The 20,685-nt window shown below is 40.9% G+C and overlaps 1 protein-coding gene across 6 annotated transcripts in view; it reads right to left on the bottom strand.

The window, feature by feature from the left end:
• Positions 1-20,685, bottom strand: part of Arhgap15 (Rho GTPase activating protein 15) — a 601,987-nt gene that overhangs the window by 251,362 nt on the left and 329,940 nt on the right. For all 6 annotated transcript variants that reach the window (XM_060390096.1, XM_060390097.1, XM_060390098.1 and 3 more), the window contains one exon: positions 2,830-2,952. In XM_060390096.1, coding sequence (XP_060246079.1) covers positions 2,830-2,952 — 123 coding nt within the window. The remainder of the gene's footprint in view (positions 1-2,829; positions 2,953-20,685) is intronic.

Genomic DNA, 20,685 nt, shown 5'->3' with positions numbered 1-20,685 from the left:
GACAGGTGAGAAAGCATTTGAAGACATAAAAACCAAGACAGTAAGACAAAACCAAAAAGAACTCTTTTGGGGGAATCTGCATAAAAAAAGTGACAATAAAATGAGATTAATTTTAACTGATGAAATGTAACATTGGGAAGGAAGAACATTATCTGCTGTGGAACCCATCCGCCATGGCACTGTTTAAGAACTTTAAGAAGGATGAAGATACCACAACATTAAAAGTACAAAAGATATTGAGAGACTAGTAACTGCTAAAGATACGAAAGATGCTGGTAAACTAGTCTGCACGCACACAACAATGACAGATATGGAACCCACCTCCGGAAGACCTGCAAGTAAGAGCAAAGTGGGAATGGAGAAACACTGCTTAGTGACACATTCTGCGTTTCCTCTACTATCCTTAAATCTTTAAATAGATACACATGCTAACAATTAAAACAGAAGTAGTGTGGTATTAATTTCATTTAGGTTCTATCCATAGTAGGACGAATAAAACTATTTTGTAAGCACACAGTCCTATTATTAAAATACCAGAAAATGCTATTTGTTCCTAAATGAAACAACAAAGCCCAAATACCAAACAATTGTTACCTTTTCTAAAAGCTGCAAATGCAAGCATTTCCTATTCATGGATATCAATGATATTAATTGAAAGATTACAGTAGAGAAGCTTGGATGAAACTGAAGAGCTATTCAACTCCACAAATGAGTTATAGTTACGTACAAATACATCTACTACTCTAAAATGCACCTTCGTGTTCACAGTCTACATATTAACCTGATTACAGTTGTGTGTCCAGTGAGAAGGTCACTGTAATAAACTCATATCTCTGAAAAGGGCCCCTTCCCTCCTAGGCCATGTGAATATGTTTGAGCAATTTTAGAGGTTAACTAGTGGCTTGTCCTTTTATCATATTTGGTATTACTGTGTTTTTCTCAATAGCTATCTCCAAATATTTAAAGTTGTAAAGTGCAGCCCCATCGTGGCTTTCCAAATCTAGGTTTTAGCCTGTGCAGTCACATCTTGGCCAGGTCTCCATGGCTCAAAACCATAGGTTTTGCATAAAAGGCTTGGAACTGTGTGTGTTTTGTGGCTACCATGCTGAGTGCCACAGTCTATAAGGCACTGGCCTTTCTGTCCTCACAGTGGTGTTTGGTGAGGGTTGGCTAAATTCAGAGCTCACTCCCTTTCACCTATGGAAACAAGTACACAAGAAAGAAAGCAGTGGGAAATGGCCAGGTTTCTGACAAATCAACCCCGAGTGTGGAGAAGCACAAAGGAGGAAGCATAGCTTACCTAACTGAAGCCATGGGTCTGCTGTCCACATTTGGAAGAACAGTTTAGAGGACATGACACAAACACTCCTTTTAAATGCACCACAGATTCATTTATAGAGATCATCTCCGGTCTCTATACATTCTTCCCTTTAAAAGAGTTTTTGTGCTGGTGAAATTAACGGTTTAACTATTCATCTTTTACTTTATGTAATTTTTCTCAACTGATTAACAGTTTTGATTTTACTTCCCCTCCCAACTCCGTCTTAACTCTGATAAGAAATTGTGCTGAAGTGCTGAATTTGACTAGCCAGATACTTTTAAAAATTGGTTTAATGCCATTTATCCAGATGAAAAAAAATTCTCAGAGAAAGTCTTAAGAAAAGTTCATAGATAAAATTGAAACAAGCCAGGAAGTGACTACATTTGCATAACTTGATCTGTATTTGGCAAAAAGATTCTGCTGAAGACAACAATGGAAGCTTATCAAATCAGAATTACACATAGATTTTCCATAGCTGTGCTAATGAATACTGACTCATCGGTGAGCTATGGTGAAAACTCAGTGGAGCTCTAGACAGGAAAGCAGGCCAGCATCAGTCAGTATTAACTGCGTTAGCCCTGGCTCCCAGGCTCTGTCCTATGAACATTCTAGAGGGCGCTGGCAAGGCTAATTTGTTCACGTGATTGAAGCCAGATCCTGCCATTGAATTAAGATGCCATTTGTTTTTGTTTGTTTGTTTGTTTGTTTTTTGATTTTTTTTCTGCAGTCAGTCACAAAAAAAAAATTAAACTTTAGGTAAAGCAGTCATCGTTTGAGATGCTGATGTATTTTCATTACTCTTGAGTAGGCAGATAACTTGCACCTTAATCTTTCCAAAATTGGATCATCTATAGGATGGACTCAAAGGTAGAACTGGCTAAAGGTAATGCAATGAAGATGATTTGACAGTGTGCTAAATACTCTCTTCAGGGGTGTATGATTATTCCCACTCAACACATGGCCAATCCGAGGTTCAGGGAATCACAACTTCCACAATGTCAATAAGATTAACTGGCAGACACAAAGCCTGGATTCTGATGATTGCAACACTTGGAACTGTCTTTCCAGTCCCACTCCTAGCAAAGTTTACGATTATTTTTTTTTCTTCTTATTTAACTTCATGCTGAACTCTCATCCTCTAGGGGTTTCTGACTTCCTTCCTAGCATTCTCTAAGCCTCTGGTTTCAGTGACTAGACACCATTATTTAAACCAGGAAACATTTAACAGTGAAGGGGTTACTGATAGAAAGTAGGCTGAACAACAAACATGAACAGTACAGGCCCACAGGGGACATGCTGTCATTCTCACAGGCTTTACTTTACCTCAAGACTTTACTTCTCTGTGCCTGGTGTGGAGGCCAGGTCTTTTGAGGCCTACTCTGGGAATTTCTTTTCTCTATAATCTCACACTACCAACTTTATTTACTCAAGGGTCATTTTTCTGGACAACTGTATTTTCGTCCATTACAGAGCAACCTGTAAAAACTATACTAAAGTAAAACTGGTACCTTTAATGAGCCCTTTTTCTTGCAGAGTTTTCAGAGAAGGTCTTCGGGAGATAAACTTCTTCAGTCTGCTCTTTACGCGGTTTTTGTCACTTGAGTCAGAAGCACTGTGATGCAGCCGGAACACTGCGGATTAAAAACAAAGTCAGACGATTTTTTTTTTCTGTTTATGACTATTAGTTTGTGTAAGAACAAATGGGGGACAGAAGTTAACAGAATGACTATCTGGAAGACTACCAGGACTCTTCTCTCTCTCTAGGTAGGGCAGAGGAGTACAATTTGTCTCTCCAGAAGCATTATCCAATGTGCAAAGAGAACAGGCCCAGCTACAATTCATTACTATTTCAATTCCCTTATATTTAACATAGGAACCTTCCTCTCCATAACTCCACTTCCTGTATCTAAAAGCAAAACTGGAGCCAAAGTAAAAGAGTCTAAATTGGAAAAATACTTTAGCTCTGTTAATTTCAATTAATGCTGATGATATGCTAGTTCTACATAAGACGTTGCTTTGAATGCTTTTCCTGCCTAAATAATTTTGTTCCTCTTCTTTTTTTTTTTTTAATATTAACTTACATGCCTTTCTCAGGCATGCCAATAAAACTACCTCTAGACGTGTTCAAATATGCCTTGGAGGGAAGGAAAATGGTCCCTGTTTGAGAACTAGTGCCTAAACCAGTTGGGATATATATACGACACACTTAAATTCTCTTTTCTTGGTAGTAGAAGCCTCATCGCATTCTGAGAGAACACTTTCATTTTGGCGTAGGCACTGCAGTGAACCTCAGAGGTATATATAAGTAGGGAAACTTACTACTGTATTAATTTTCCAGATCTGGGATCCAGTGTAGGAGACTAAAGTAATGAACACTTGGTGTCCTTCAAAGGCACATGCCTTGAGGAGATTTTATTCTCAAATCCACTTTGGTAATTGTATGGAATGACTGACTTAAGATTTTTTTTCATGTTATCAAAGATGCTGTTTTCCATTTCTTGTTTCACCTCAAAATCCTGCAATTCCCATGACAGGATGTCAAAAATGTGGGACTAGGAAAGGTTCTTTTTTTTCTTGACATTTCAGAACTCGTAAACATGATGTGATTAGAAAGTACCTTGCAAATTACCACCACACACACACACACACACACACACACACACACACTCTACAAATGCTACATTATGAAAACAATTATGTAGTGAGTTATATCCTTTCGGAACCCCCTAGGTATTCCAGAGATAGTATTCTTAATTAGGGAGATATATATGTATATTATATTGTTTTCAATACTACCATCTGGTTCCACATGTGAGAAGTGTCTGTAAGGTGTATTGGATTGTAAGGGAAATGGAAATATGTTTCTAAATGCTTTATCTTCTTTCCTTCTTGTACATCCCAACAGCATCATGGGTAAGATCACACAGTTTTTCACAGAGGCAAACTCTCCAAAGGTGCCTCTAATTATGACCTTCCTGAGTGTCAGCTTCCATTTCCTGAAGCCATAAATAATCATCCTATGGCAGCAAGTCAGATTGCAAGGCCTTTGCCATCATTGCTTTGCTTATTTTGTTCTAAGGGGAGTTATGAAGATGTTAAACTCAGTAGAAGACTATAATACATGGCATACTTTTTATTAACCAAATAACTTGAAAGAAAGTGCCATAAATACAAAATAAAAATGTAAGAAACGCCGAGCTATGAAGACAGGTCCTTCACAGGGCCCTGCAAACAGCAGTAAAAGCCTTTGAATATTGTGGCTTACAAATCTGATTTTAACAGCCAAACTTATAAAACAGTTTATGCTTTTCTGTTGTCAAGGGAGAAGAACTTGCCAAATTGTTCATTTTAAGTAAATACAACATAAGCAATTAAGGCACGGAAAGTTTAAACACACGCCTGTGATAATCAGGAGAGCTCGCTTCTGATCTCACTACTGATTCCACAGAACAGTGTTCCTTTCATTTTCCCATGGCACCCAGTGACCCCACACATACTTTTAGAAACTTGTAATCACACACTGCAAATAAAAGGACACTTTACTGGAAAATACACAGTGTGGTACAATAATCCATCATTTATGAAAAATAGAATTCAGCCTTTTTCTTTTTCCTCAGAGATTTAACTACTTTTTGAGGGTGAAACTTCCTGCAGTTTGAAGATTTATGTTAAGCCAATGAGCAGTTTTTTTTTTTTCCATTCCCATTTAAACATTTTATTTGAAAATGAAAAGAGCTGAAAGAGATATGGTTTGAATTCTAAAGCAGTTAATCTGATTTACAGAGGGGAACAGGAATTTCTCTTAATTCTATGTATTGTCACCTTCATGTAAGTGAGCTTGGTTGTACTTGCTTTCTGGGGTTTCTGGAACTAGCATGCATTTCTTTTATGTTTTCCTCCTATTTTCCGCTGATGGTGATATTTTCTTTCAAGCTTAAATAGAATATTCTTTCAAAAACCAAGAGTCTTAAAAAAAAAGTATGAAATTTAAGTCTGAGAACAGAGAGGCAAAGAGTGCTACCTTTAAACACGATTCGCAGCCAGTTGAGAAACTTAATTGGTGCTAAGGCAGATAGGATCCTGGGTTTTGGAAGGTGTTGGGAGAGTAGGCTTTCTCAAATGATCTTCACCTAATAGCATTATGTGTGACAGTAGGCATTAACTCAACACTAGTCTCATACTCAGGCCAGCCATTCGGGAGTTCACTGGTACCTCTTGTGTATTTTTTTTTCCTCACAGTAATAATGGAGGGAAGGGCCACACAGTGTGGGTGATGGTCATCCACCGCCGTTCTATTAAGTGTATGGGAACCACAAAAGAAAACCCCAAATCTTCCAGAATCTAACAGTTTGGATAATATAATCCAGGATCGTGTATCTGCCAGAACTTTGCTTGCTTGGGACTTATTTTGAAATATTTCCTTTTCCTGCCAAACTGCTGTTCTCGCAGTATTCCCATGTCACAATTACATGTTTTCATTGTTATTTTTTTATATTTGGAAACTCTAGGAGAGTTAAGGCTTCAGAAATGTCACTAAAAGAGAGAAGGGTTGTTATACTTTAGAAATACAGTTTTGAGCAGCTTTCAAAGCTACTTTCTCTCATTTTACTAATGAAGTTTTGTGTAAATCAGCTTCAGGTGTGGCTAGAGAGTCCCGTTAACAGCCAGGAGTCTCCTTGCACTTCCGTTTCCATTCAGGACAACAACAGGCTAAAGCTGGCAGGAATGGCAAGTGCACTCAGTCTGGCACCGTGTGGTGTCCACAGTGAGAGATCCAGAAAGAAATGCTAAAGTAAGGCCGAGCCGAGCCCTTTATCCTCAGAGGCTGTGAGGTACCTCCCAAGCCATCCCAAGGGCTGCAGGATGTGGCGTGTGGTCCCAACTCAGGGTTTCCAACACAACCTCTTGTATTTAGGATTATTCAGTACTGATACTTTCCTAAACTTCTTAAGAGTACCTTACCCAGAATTGATGGAGAAGAGAAAGAAAGTTAAATAAGTTTGTGTTCAGCCTGTGTTTCTTCCCAGGACATACACACTTGGGCTAATAATGATGGGATTGGATTGGACACTGATTTGCCCTCTCCAGCACGCAGTTTTAGAACATGCAGGTTTTTATGTGACACTCCCTAGACTAAAGTGGACAAAGAGGAAGGTTAGGCTTTATATACTGTTGGTCATTTAATTTCTCTTTCTTCCACATGCTCAATATAAATAGAAGCCATAATTTCAACCCCCCCAATATACAGTCTGAGAAACTAAGTTATTAAAATTTTAAGTGATTCGTTCAAAGTCCCAATAATGATTAAATCTGGAAACAATTAGAAGAGTTAATGCAGGGAGTTTTAACATTAGTATGTTGTTTTAACTGCTTAATTCCCACTTAGATATTGTAAAAATACAAGGCAAGGCAATTTGATTCATAATGGAAGGGTTTGCATACATCATATATTCACTATCCTTTAATGGAGAACTGAGATTCATATAGTGAAATTGTTTACTTTTAGAATAAATTTTCTGGCTAAATAGGCAAGTCTGAACCTATTTTATAATCTTAGTGTTATGAAAGAGTTGGGGACTAGTATAATTCAGCCATATGTAAATTCCATGGGTACTTTTTCCAGTAATATGTGTCTTCTACTTCAAATACATTCATTGTCTGTGAACTACTGTGTTGCAATATTCAACCTTCCTTTCATGACATATTTATCAAATTTCTTTTTATGACCTACAGTTTTAAAAGATCTTTGCACCACTGGTTGAATCTATACTTCATTTCCGGAAGAACAAAAAGAAAGAAGAGAAAATATACCTTAATAGCATTCATCTATTGGATATGTAGAGAAACACAACTTGGTTGTTCCCTAAAATAGGATCAGCAAAAGGGTGAGCTATGTGGTCAGCTCATTAAAACATTCTTCTATCGACTAGATATTTTATCTTGACTCCCCATGACCTGACACAGTGCCAGTAAACTGTTCTGAGAGCCACTCACAACTTTGATAAATTTGCTAATAAAGTATGTGGCTCCTGAGCTAAAGCAGTAGCTGGTTTTCAAATTTCAATTGAGAGAGAGAGAGAGAGAGAGAGAGAACACTGTGAAGTAGAAACCTGTTTTCTATGAGCAAAGGCGGTATATTAAAAGCAGGACTGTGTACTCTCTCCATGACAGAAAACATTTAGAGCCAAATTAAAGAAAAAGATCCTGACAGAACACGAACATCAGTCTCTATAGAGAGCACACTCTGGCCTACGAAGGTGTAGGCACCATAACTAACAGCAGTGATGACTTCCAGAAAATTTTCATCTAGACTCTTGTGAAAATGTAAGCAGCTTTGCAAAATAAAATAAAATTGCTAACGAAAGCTATTGTTTACTTCAAGGCCAATCTGACCCAAACCTTAGAGTACCCACTGCTGCATCAGGAGGTATTTAAGTCTCTCAGAGTACATATGCAAAGTGAGCGCCAGGAGAATATCCTGTAAGCACACACTAGCTCCCACACTCTTGAAAATTAACAGACATGCGTCAAAAAACAAAAACAAACAAACAAACAAAAAACAGGTATGGGGCTAACCATGCAAACATTAGGACCTGAGTTTGGATCTCTAGTACCACCTGTGAAGCTAGACCTGGTAGTTATGTCAATAATAGTGGGCGTCAGGGGAGAGAGGTGAATCCTTGATGATCACTCATCATGTGGTCTAAGCCAACTGCAGAGCATGAGGTTAAGTGAGAGACGCTGCCTTAAAAATACAAGGTAGAGATTGGCCTCTAACTCCACACGCCTGTCCACACACGTATTAACAAATACACAAAGCACACCAGAAAGAGAATACAAGAAAAACTTCTAACACGTGGTAGAGAAGCACAGATGTGGATGTGATATGGATGTGGGTGTAGATACAGATGGGTGTGAAACTATAAATGTAGATATTGATGTAGATGTAGGTACAGACGTAGAGACAGGTCTAGCTATAGATGTAGATGCAGTATTGAGTCATTTAAAACAGTTGTAATTTCAATTTGCTTATCTATTCTGGTTATCCTAATATATTTGTTACTAACAATAACCAGTGGTTTTGGAGTTCTTTTCATATGCCAAGGAACCTCCTCAGCAATGTGTGCCTTATTTAACCATGATAACTTCTCACTGTGGTAGGCCCTAGTCTGTTAACTGTCTGTACTTCATGTGAAGAATCTGAGGTTCTGAGAGTTACATCCCGTAACACATGAGCAACAGAGCCAAAATGTAGGAATGTCTGAATTATAAACCAGCGTCCCGCCTTTTCATTTTCTGGTGTGTTATTCAGTATCTATCTAAACACACACACACACACACACACACACACACGTCAGTGTCCCCCTTGGCTATCTTCAGTAGTTTCAATATAACATTTTGAATCTTCCACTTTCCAGGCTAGAGACACTGGAGCTTAGAGGTGTGTGTTAGCTGAGGCATGACAAAGAAGTGTGAGAAGCCTTTGGTGAGATGAATAAATCCTGGGACAGCAAATGAATGAATGATCTTGGGACTACCAGCCTTAACCACGGAAGGCGGCATGTGGTGGTGTGATCACTCCGGCAATGGAAGCAGCCAGGCTTCACACCCATAGGACAATCATTCACCATCCTCCAGGGGGCTGTATGTAGCCAGCCAGTGTGGACTGGCAGGCTGGGTCTCAAGGGGGAGATGTAGATAGAGATTGGGACTCCCTTAAAACAAATGTAGCTATATCTCAATTTCTCAGCTCTACTCCAGATGTCATACGTGGTTTTCCAAAGACTGACCTATTTACACACCTAACCAATATCGACCTCTACAAGCTCTCCATTCTTTTCTAACTCTTGACAGGACAGCTCACTTTTCTATATGTCCAGCCATGGTTGTTTTGTAGGATGAGTATTCAACGTCAGTAATAGTACTTAACGGGAAAGCACATGAGAACTCCTGATATGATCCTCCCAATTGTTGGTGTTCTTAATTAAATTAACAACAACTAGTTACACCCTTTCATTTTTCCCTCTCTTTTGAATACTATAATAATTCAACTGGTCACTTGCCATGGCACTTTATTTGATGCAAGAATTTTTTTTTTGTGTGTGACTCTACATCTTTATTTGTTAAATGATGCAAACAATATCCATAACAAAGTCTGCTATGCAAGGGAAATGCCCTGATACAGGCAACGCAAACAGCAGAATGACAAGTGTATGCTCAGCATTCGGTCTATGCTAGCAACGGTTGTTACTCTTAGGGTTTGGGTATATGCAGATATATAAGGCTTGTCTTACACAGCCAGCACTGTACACAGGATCAGCACAGAGCAGACCAGGTGTAAAAGTCCCCCTCCTCATCCAGCCACCCAGCGTCTAACATTTTCAACCTTTCCTGAGCATTTCCCGTGTGTCTGGTATCATTAGAGCTCACTCTTGGCTGCAGCATATTTATGCACACATTTATTTATATATATGAACACGTATACATATGTACATAAGTGTTTGTTTGTATACACTGAAAATGAACTTCTCTTTACCTCTCAACCAAAGAAAAATCTTGTTCACAATTCCCAGAGTTACCTGTGATTAATATCTGCCAGGTAGTCTGTATTTCCAGACTTTGAGCATGTGTTAAAACGATTGGGTTTTGACATGCTATCTGTTAAAGACTTTCCGAACTGTGACAGTGGATATTGACAGTGCTTGTCAGACTAAACCACTATTGATTGGCTCACATCATGTGTATAGCAAAACCAATTTCTTTCAAGTGCTTCTTTCTAACCAAAATACATTATTGCAGCCTTCCTCTGTGTTTATCATCACACCCAAGCTCATCGTATGTGGCACATCCAGCAAAAGGGTTTCACAACGAGCGAGGCAGCAGACACAGCACAGAGGAGTGAAGGCACTTAGCAATCCAAATACTCATGCACTGCAAGTTGCTATTCGTTCTGAAAATATTGATTCCTTGCAGCCTTTGTTTTCATTTTACAATCCTCGTGTATAGGGAACAATCATAGCCTAACAGTGCTTTGCTATTATTTACTGCCCTGTGGCTCTCATGGTTTCTCCTACCGAAAGAAACTATCCCAAGCACTGTGTATATGTTAAACTTGTGGGAAAGAAAGTGTTTATGTTTGGGGTCAGTGCTTCCCCTGCCGATAAACACACATAACCCTAAACACTCAAGTGCGCGTGTGCTTCGGCTCACACACACACTCACACGCACAGGGCTAGGGAGGGAGGGAGGGAGGGAGAAAAGGAGAGAGAGAAAGAGGAATGTGTCTTTTCTCAAACTGTAGTTTATTTTCTTCACTGAGCGAGTTAGGCCAACTTTGGGCATGTGCTACATATTGTACAGTTTTGCCTGAATTTGAATTTGCATTGTGCCTCTTCTCCCGGGAGGGTACATTTCTTGTGGAAACAGTACTGTTGTATAGCAAAAAAATGCACTTCTCACAATACCCCTGTGAATGAAAATAATGCCATCTTTTTTTTGCTAGAGAATATAACTGTTAAACAAAAATCCCCAAATGGCCCACAGCAGGGTCTGATGACACGGTGTCTTCCTGAAGTATACAAGGACTGACTCTAACCCAGAGACCTTTCAATATCAATTTTGCCAGGTAAGTAGTGCCTGGGGAAAACCAAGCCTGCCAGTCCTAAGTTTCTAGGGTAATTCTCAGAGGGTTCTCAAAATCGCCATCCCTGTTTGACTTACTCTGACGATGAAAACAACGTAGACTTTCAGTAACCCTGCAAACACTTTAATTATCTGGTCTGCTGCTGCCAGCTTTCTCCCAGCCAAATGTGTCCAGAGATTATAGAAAAGACACATACCCCTAGAAGGCCGACAAATTCTTGTCTAAAATCATCATCCTTTAAAACCCCTTCTTGGAAAGCCACAGACTTCCGGGCTCAGTCGCACATTCTGGATGGGATTTGGGCTGAGATAAGGATTCTTTATGTCTTGCCTTCAGCTCCAGAGCAGGCTGTAGGGCAGCGGCTGCTCTGCTTTGCCTCCTCTACTCTTCCAGGTGGCCTTCTCACCCCCACATTCCCCAGCACTGAGACCAGCGCCTGGCCTGGGCTTCCACTCTTGGCCAGCAAGCCTTGCTGTGGCCTGCGCAATGGTTGTGAGCGTAGCAAACTCTCTTGTCTGCTTGGTGATATCAGGGGTGGGAAAATGTCAGGCCAGACACAGTCTCTCAGAAAGTTAGTGTTTTGGGGACAGAACCGTCTATTATTTGAAGAATTATTTTGACATAAGCATCAAGCTATTTGCTCCAAAATGTGCGTGCAAAAGCACTGCTGCCCACCCCCACAGGAAGTGTATTGAAAATGCGCAGGGCGCGCCGAGCATATCTGAGGACACAGTGTGTAGTCTACGGCTAAGTGATCAGGGATAGCGGCATGGTTTGTCCTTACAAATGCTGACAGACAGCTGCAGTTTGCAGCTGGCAGGGAGCTTATGCTCGCTAAACAAAGATCTAGTTGGAGCCCGGTGAATACTTGGCTGTAGCGCAGTAATCATAATTCATAACATACATTTCTAAGGGAGAATTCAAAAACCTAAGAAAAAGCCCAGAAAGGCTCCTGTCATTTTGTCGCCTGCTGTGGTCCGGGTGTAGGTTGCTGGTTGGCTATTGTGAAACCCCTCAGGGTCCTGTATGCGGGCCTGGATCACCAGGCCTATCGTAAGCCAAACTGCTTTCTGCTTTCTTACTCCTCTTTCAGATTCCCAAACAAAGTGTTATACCAAATAGTCTATTCCTTTTCCAAAATGAGTCAACTGTAATAAAATTTCCAAACTCTCTCGCTCTTTCTCTTTCACACACACACACACACACACACACACACACTGTGTGTGTTTCTCTCGATCTCTCTGTTTTTCTTTCATTTTTTAAAAACATCAGAAAAATCCTATTTTGGGGGTTACAGCTCAGGTTGATGTCTCAGAAACATGAAATATTAAATCTGGAAAAAACTCAGGAGAACCAAGTGTAAGTGTCGCCAGTTTTTGAGAGGAGGGAAGATGCTCCATTGTGAAGTCATTTGCCCAAGGCAACAAAGGAAGAAATGGAGCAATGCTGGAATCCGAACTCCTTAACCATCATTTCTGGCTTCTTTGTCAGCGCCTTCTTCTGCCTCTTTAATCCCAGATTGTCTTTATTAGAAAAATTGTTCTTAAAATCCAGAAGAATGTTCTAAGGAGCCTTTTCGGCTGCTTGAGGCGCCCACTGCTGGCCCAATGCTTCCAGTGACTAGGATTTAAGTCCAAATGCAGTAATTGCCATCGATTGTTTTATTCTATTGGAGAGTTTTGAATATAACAGGGAAATATATTTAAATTTATATGCATAATTATGCAAAATAATATAAAAAAATACATGCCCAAGGGGGGAAATTACAGTAGCCTTCCTTTGACATGCAACAATGCTAAGTGTTTGGCTGTGATTCTTTTCTCCAACTTTTGGTAACCTGAAATCTGCAATAGATTATTCTTATTATTTGGGGTTTTCAGCCCTGTCTTTCCCTGGGGGACAGAGAGCTGTGTTGCCGAATGCCAGGACACCCCTCCAGATGCCTATGTCACTGCAGTCTGTGCTGGATATCCTCTCCATGTGTTTCTGCCTAAGCTGGGAGGGGACAGAGAGAATTGAACTATGGATGGGAAAGTGTGCTGCGCCAAGTCCCAACCCCTCTGAAATTCCAGCTTTTGGACTTGAACAGTCTGCGATATTGGTCCATTATAAGCTTGTTCACTCATGACAAAGTGAAACTTATGGTCTTGGGGAGGGGGTTGCCTTTGGATTTTAAGGCATTCACAAGCTTCTTGAGACATTAAGTACCTCTTATGTAAAATAACACAGGGATGCCTAAAGACTGGAGGAGTTGGAAATGTACGGATTTAACCTTTAAAATACACATAGGTTTAAAACCAAAGAAAAAAATGCACTTAGAAAGAAAGTATTTTGACTTATTTCTAAAATATGACTGAAAGCATTAAGCAAATTCAAAATGAGGCTGCACCACATTCACATTTTGACTTAAAGATCTACTTTAAATATCACAGCAGATGTAGTCATCAGCCTTGATCCCAAAAGCAGCCATTATGAATGGTGAGGAAGACAGGCTGAGACTTGGGTAATTATAAGAACTACTGTTACTGTTAGCCCTTAATCCTCCAAATGCTCTAAGTAGAAGCAGGACTGCAAGAGATATATGCTGGCAGGGTCTTACTCACACCTCAGTTTTGTGTAGGAGTAAGAAATACCCACCAGGAAATACCTCTCCAAATTAGCCAACAGAGAACCAGTTTAGTTGTTTGCACTCTATGGCACAGATGAAAAAATAAAAAGCCACCTGTGTGGAAAGCACTCCCAATAATACAAACCAGTGCTGGGACACATGACAGCTCCAAGAAAAGAAGGGGGGCAGGTCCAGGCACCGTGGGTGGCCCTTGCAAGGAAATATTGGAGTTAATTGCTGTATTGTGAGGTCAGCTGAGGATTGTTCTAGGTCACCTGGCAGTTTGGCAGAATTATTTCTTTTGCCAGTCTTGCCAGGCTAGAGGAAAATAAATTGCCATTGGACGAGAATACTGTTGCAGTTGAGACTGAAGGTGGAGACAGGGTTTTGCCATGCTGCAGTTTAAAATTTAATCTTACTCCCTACACTCCCATCAAGCCTAGAACATAGTTCTCAGTTACTGAAAAAAAATAAAACTTTAATAACTGACCCGTATCTGGGCCTGATTTGTAGAGGAAAGCACACATCTCACTGTGTTGAGATCTGGCTTTGAACTCCAGTTCTGCTACTAGGGCAGTTCATGGCTCAGTATACCTGGATTCCAATTTCTTCATCAGCATAATGAGGAGAAAGGGATCTTGATGCTTTGTAGCAGTGAGCTAATATGCTTCTACCCATGATGACATTACTTTGTATGGTATATGTGAGAACAATGCCTTAACCCTCTTTCTTCTGTCCTCCTCCTCCTCATTATTAACATACAGTTTGCCACAGAGGCTATACCATAAGACTTACATGGGACTAATTCTTGCATTTCAGGGGCTGATCGCTAAGCATCATCATACCAAAGTGTCTAAACCAAAAGAGGACATGGACAATTTAGGAAGCTCAGGATCAGTACATAGAAATCAAATTAAGCGTATCACTAGCAACTGTTAGAAAAAGTCAGTATCTCTAGTGTACAAAGAGCTCTGGGAATTGTTTTTGAAACACAGCACACCGTCCAGACATTGTGTACCCAAATCTTCCAATGACAAAGGAGAACTTATTGCAGCTTTGGTAGAGAACTAGAGTGTTGGTGAAGTGAGTACACAAGGTGATAGATGGTATACATTACTACGGGTATTGTTACTTCTGCAAACAACGATATTAAAATACATACGATTTTTACACTTTACAGTAAATCTTGTGTCTACATAGTCAGAAACGACAGGCTATCTCCTCTGATAAGTGTGGCAGCCCCTTGATCTTATGTAGTGATCCAAGGTGTTGCCATAATATTAAAGCAACTTTCATGCCCTGTAGTTGTCTCAGGGCACAAAAACATTTCTAACCACAAAAAGAATTTCTAGACCCTTAGGAGACAGCTAGTTGGGAATAAGCACTAGTGAACAAAAGAGACCCTGCCTCAAACAAAGTCGGAAGACTGACAGCTTAGGGTGTCCTCTAGGCTCTACGTTAGCACTGTAGTACGAGTGCGCCCGCAATAACATACATGTGAACACACAGACACATGAACACAGGCACGCATGTACATATTTCCATACATATATGTGTATGTTCACGTTCACATTCATGTTTACATTATATATCAAACATACATTAAAAAGAAAATAGGGGTTAGAGAAGTTTCTCTTGGAGGTCAAGGGAGAGGACTGCTGAGGTAGAGGACTATGTAAAAGTATCTTTTATTTGCCAGATGTAATTGTCATCTGTCTGCTAACCTAGATCTAGTCCTGGAAGCTTTTAGTCTCCATACTATCTAATCTAGGCCTAGAATGTTTTCAGCCTCTGAGACTTACTGCTGAACAAGCTCACCCTTTCTAGCTCTTTCTGAGCTCTGGCTCGCTGATTCAACTCAGCTGTTCTGGCTCAACCATCTCTCCAAGCTGACTGATTCAAATTGGTTTCTCTCAGCCCCTGACTGAATTGCTCTGCTCGGCCTCAAACTAACACTAGCAATCTGATGTAATCTGGCTCCTTCCCATTCTCCGGATCATTCCGCCTTCACCTGGGGCTAGCTTGTTCTCTCTTCTGTGTTTCTGTAAAACCACCCTGTAAAATTGCCTCCCTCGTTCTCTGTGCTGCTGCTCTCTCTTAAATCACCTCTCTTTCCTCTCCGTTCTCAATTGGGCATATCCTATTCCATCAAATCTTTCTCTGATTTGTCGCTTGATATCTGCCACCCAATTAAACATCACTTTCAAGCCTTGCTGTTTCTTTCTACGAGCTAACTTTACCTTCATTGTTTGGGATGAAAGGTGTGTACTAAGGGTGTGTTTGTATTCAAGCTAGAGGGATTAAAGGTGTGTGCTAAGAGCATGTCTGTATTCCAGCTGGAGCCACCATGTTGCTGGACTAAAATTCCTCTGCAGTACTAAAGTTTTGTTTCCAGCATGCCAGTCACTCGGCTCACAATCACCTGCAACTACAGCCGCCAAGGATCCAACGCCATCTTCTAGCCTTTGCATGCATACCTACATGTGTGTATGCATACAAGCATTCATATGGAACAAAATAAGACAAATCTTTAAAATATAAAAATAAATGGTTGAGTGCGGCCTTAAAAATTATCCTTAAGTATTGAGGAATGGCAGACGTGTATGCGCTCTGGGGTGCTCTGCCTTTCTTAGGAGCAGGATTGTAGGTGGTCTGGAGAATGATGGGATAGGTTCATGGGGAGAAGAACCGTTTGCTTTGCAGCTGCCGGAAGTGGAAGCATATTCTCCACCTTCAGTCTTTATCAGTTCTGACCAGTAGAGTAAAAGGAGAGTAGACTTAAATGTTATTTCCATACCCTTAGATGGAATTGGCTGGTTGTGCTGTCAGAACTTCTGACTCTAAGTACATTGATCTCCTTCTCTTTCCTGAGCACATCCTGCCTCCAGAGTCAGTGCCTGCTGCCCACTGTAACTGCATCATCCTTCATTAGACACTCACAGAGCAAGGGTTCTCAATCCATCCAGTCCCCACCAAAGTAGCATCATAGGCTCACTCTTTACTATGAGTTTCAGGAACACTGGCAGCACACAATTTCCCCGCTTCTTTTATTTTTTTAAGCATTAAACAACATTTAGTTTATATGTATTGTACTTACTACTATATCTTTTCCCAAAGCCAGAATTTTAGTTTCACCAGAGACAATTTTATCCATTTTGTTTGTTATTTTCTGACCTGCTAGGGATCCAAATCAAGGCCTTGGGCAGACTAAGAAGGTGCTCCACACAGACACTATAATTTTTAGGAATTCTTATTTTACTACCACAAATGAGTGGAGAATCAACACTGAACGGATTGGGGAATATTCTAAATCCCATTTTTTTTTAAGAAAAATAAAACTTTATTCCTTTTAAAATATTTTAACATTTAGAGAGATAATTATCTTCTAAGAAAACAGGCTTCGCCGTTCATAAAGGATGACATGATGATTAATAATTATTGGTGGGTGACGGTGTGAGTTTATGTCCACAATCTGTCTGAGAAAAAGCAAACTGCACCACTCAAAACCTTTCCTTCAAACCTGGAGCTTCTAGAAGTGGTTGTGGCACCCATTCCTTATTTGCATATTCACAGATATAAACACAAAATCACTTTATCTTTTATCTTACTGACAGAATAACAGAAGTTAATTCTCAAAAATCCTATTAAATAGTCAAAGGGTACCTATACCTACAAAGATATATTAAAATTATTCAGATGGTGAAAGACTCTAACTAGCAATGTTTTCAAAGCAAAGACTCATGACCAAACCTTTGGCAGAGTACAGGGAATCATAAGAAAGAAGGGGAGTTAGTCTGATGGGGAAAGGATAGGAGCTCCACAAGGACCAAATATATCTGGGCACAGGGTCTTTTCTGAGACTGACATTCAACCAAGGACCATGTATGGATATAACCTAGAACCTCCACTCAGATGTAGCCTGTGGTAGCTCAGTAACCAATTGGTTTCCCAAAGTGAGGGGAACAGGGACTATTTCTAACAGGAACTGAATGACTGGCTCTTTGGTCTCCCCACCCCCGAAGGGAGGAGCAGTCCTGTTAGGCCACAGAGGAGGGCTTTGCAGCCAGTCCTGAAGATACCTGATAAAACAGGATCAGATGAATGGAAAGGAGGTTCCCCCCCATCAGTGGACTTGGAAAGGGGCACGGTGGAGATGAGGGAGGGAGGGAGGGACTGGGAGGGAATGAGGGATCGGGACACGGCTGGGATACAGAGTTAATAAAATGTAACTGATAAAAAAAATGTAACTGATAAAAAAATAAAATAAATAAATAAATAAAAATTATTCAGATGGGTTGATTGACAGGAAGTTGAATAGGAGATTGAGATGAAAATCATATAGTTTTTTTGATGACTAATGATTATAAGGTCAAAAATTATGATGAATATAAGTGGAATTTTCTGTATCATTAATGGGTTAAAGGAGAAAGAAAGAGAGAGACAGAAACTAATTCTCAGAGAAACAGCTCAGTTTGTGGCAGAGGTCACAGAACCCCAGAATAACAATGTCCATGGGAAATATGCTGTGAACCACATAAGTAATTAAATAAAAAATTATATTAAAAATGATGTCTTAATAGCTACATTAAAAAATTTTTAAAAAGCAGTTGGAATTGAATATCATATTTTCTTTAATTTGTTGTATTTCCCTGTATAGCCAATTTGAAATCATTGAAGTATTTCATGTTTTTTTTTTCCTTGTAAAAATTTAAAGTCCACACAAGAAGACAATGCAGCCACTCCCGATGAGATCTAATTGACTAGGATCAGAAGGAAGGTAAAGAAGACCTCCCCTATCAGTAGACTTGGGGAGGGGCATGCATGCAGAGGGTGGAGGAAGGGAGGGATTGGGACAGGAGGAGGGAGGGAACCATAGGGGGAATACAAAGTGAATAAAGTGTAATTAATAAAGAATAAAAAAATTTAAAGTCAGGTGTGTATTTTATATGTCCAGCATAAACGTTGAGCTATACTGCAAATGGCCAACAGTCACATGATGATGTGTCACATGATGGTGGTGTTCTGGTCAACAGGGCAGTCTAAAGCCAGGCTGTGATCCTTAACCTTCCTTCCAATTTGACTGAACTTGGAATTGACAAGTAGCCACCTCCTGGCCTGTGTGTGAGGGTGTTTACAGGGGGCGGTGGGGAGTGGTTAACTGAGGAGAGAGGACTCGTCCTGAATGAGAAATATCATCCCAAGGGCCTGAGACATGGGCTGGATGAAAAGGACAAAAGCTGAGCAGGTAAACTGAGCGCCAGCGTTTCTCTCTCTACTTTATGACCACGGATGCAATGTGACCAGCTGTCTCCTGCTCCTGCCTTCATGCCCAGCTGCCTTGATTGACTGTAAGCCTTTTTAAACCAGGAGCCAAAATAAACCTTCTTTTCTTAAGTTGCTTTTATGAGACATCTTGTCACAGTAATGAGAAAAAATAACACACAGTATCTGGGTGTCATGTCATAAAAAGAACTGGCTCCGGGAACCATGGGGGTGTTCTGCTGTAGAAGAGGGAAGCCTGACTCAGCTCAGGGGCAGACTTAGAAGCCTCGGGAGAGGAAACTGTCTTCAGTTCTAGTTGTGTGCCCAGTGACTGCAGCGGGCCATGCAAGCTGCACTTTCCCTTCCTGCAACCACTCTCGGCTCTTGCGTTCTGTATGTTTATTTCCAAATGTTGCTCCCCGATAGCATGCCACCTCTGTAATGTGTCAACTTGACACGATGCAGACTCATCTGGGGACAGAGTGTAAGTGACAGACTGGCTGGGTCAGGTTAGCCTTTGGGTATGTCTATAGGGAATTTTTTAAATTATGTTACTTGATATGGGAAGAGCCAACCTAAAAGCGGGTGACATGGCTCTCTAGGTTTAGGTCAAAAACAGTATAGGAAAAGAGAAAGGGTTTGGTGTCTGTGAGCCCCCATGGGCCCAGGTAGGTTGACTCTGTAGGTCTTCTTGTGGTATCCTTGACCTTCTGGACCCCTCAATCCTTTCTCCCACTCTTCCACAAAACTCCCCAAGCTCGGCCTATCATTTGGCTGTGGGTTTCTGTATTTGTTTCCATCTGTGGCTGAATGAAGGATCTCAGAAGACAGTTATGCTAGGCTCCTGTCTGCAAGCATAGCAGAATATCATTAATAGTGTCAGGGGTTAGCTCTCTGTCATGGGGTGGGTCTCAAGCTGGACCAGTCATTGGTTTACCATTCCTTCAATCTCTGCTCCATCTTAATCTCTACATTTCTTGTAGGCAAGAAAAATTTTAGGATGAAGGTTTTATGGGTGGATTGGTGTTCCCCTTCCTCGATGGGGAGCCCTACTGGCTTCAGGAGGTGGTGATTTTAGGCTCCTTTACCCCTGCTCCTAAGAAGTCTCATCAGGGCCACCCCCACAGACTTCTGGGAGAGATGCCCATCACTACAGATTTCCATTCTCTCTCCTGGTCCTCCCCTCCACCACTCTCCTCACACCTGATCCTCATCCCTGTTACCCTCCCTCTCCCACCCCCTCTTCCACCCAGGTTCCTCCCTCCATCTACTTCAGATGTCTATTTTATTTCCTTTTTTTTTAAGTGAGATTCAAGCATCCTTCCTTAAACCCTCCTTGTCTTCTTTGGGTCTATGGCTTACAGCACGGTTATTCTGCAATTGATGGCTAATGTGCACTTATAAATGAGTATACATCATGCATGTCTTTTGGGGTCTGTGCTACCTCACTCAAGCAATCATGGGTTGGACCTAGACACTCTACACATATGTAGCAGATGTGCAGCTTGGTCAACATGTGGGTCCCCTAACAATGGGAGTAGGGGTTGTCTCTGACCCTGTTGCCTGCCTCTGGATCCCTTCCCCCTAGCTGGGCTGCCTTGTCGGGCTTCAGTTGGAGAGGATGTGCTTAGTCCTGCTGTGACTTGAGGGTCCAGAGTGGATTGGTTCCCCTTGGGGGCCTCCTCTTCTCTGAGAAGAAGGAAAGGGGGTAGGAGGAGGGGTGTGTCAGGGACTGGGACTGGGTTGAGAGGAGGGAGTGGGCTGGAATCAGGCTGTAAAATAATTAAATAAAAGAAAAAAGAGAAAAATGAGAAAGAGAGCTTAGCCTAAGAAGGTATACGCTTTTGACAA

This window comes from Meriones unguiculatus, chromosome 8, assembly GCF_030254825.1.
Source record: "Meriones unguiculatus strain TT.TT164.6M chromosome 8, Bangor_MerUng_6.1, whole genome shotgun sequence".
Taxonomy (NCBI): domain Eukaryota; kingdom Metazoa; phylum Chordata; class Mammalia; order Rodentia; family Muridae; genus Meriones; species Meriones unguiculatus.
The sequence above is the reverse complement of the archived record's forward strand: the minus strand, read 5'-3'. Positions and strand labels throughout refer to the sequence as shown.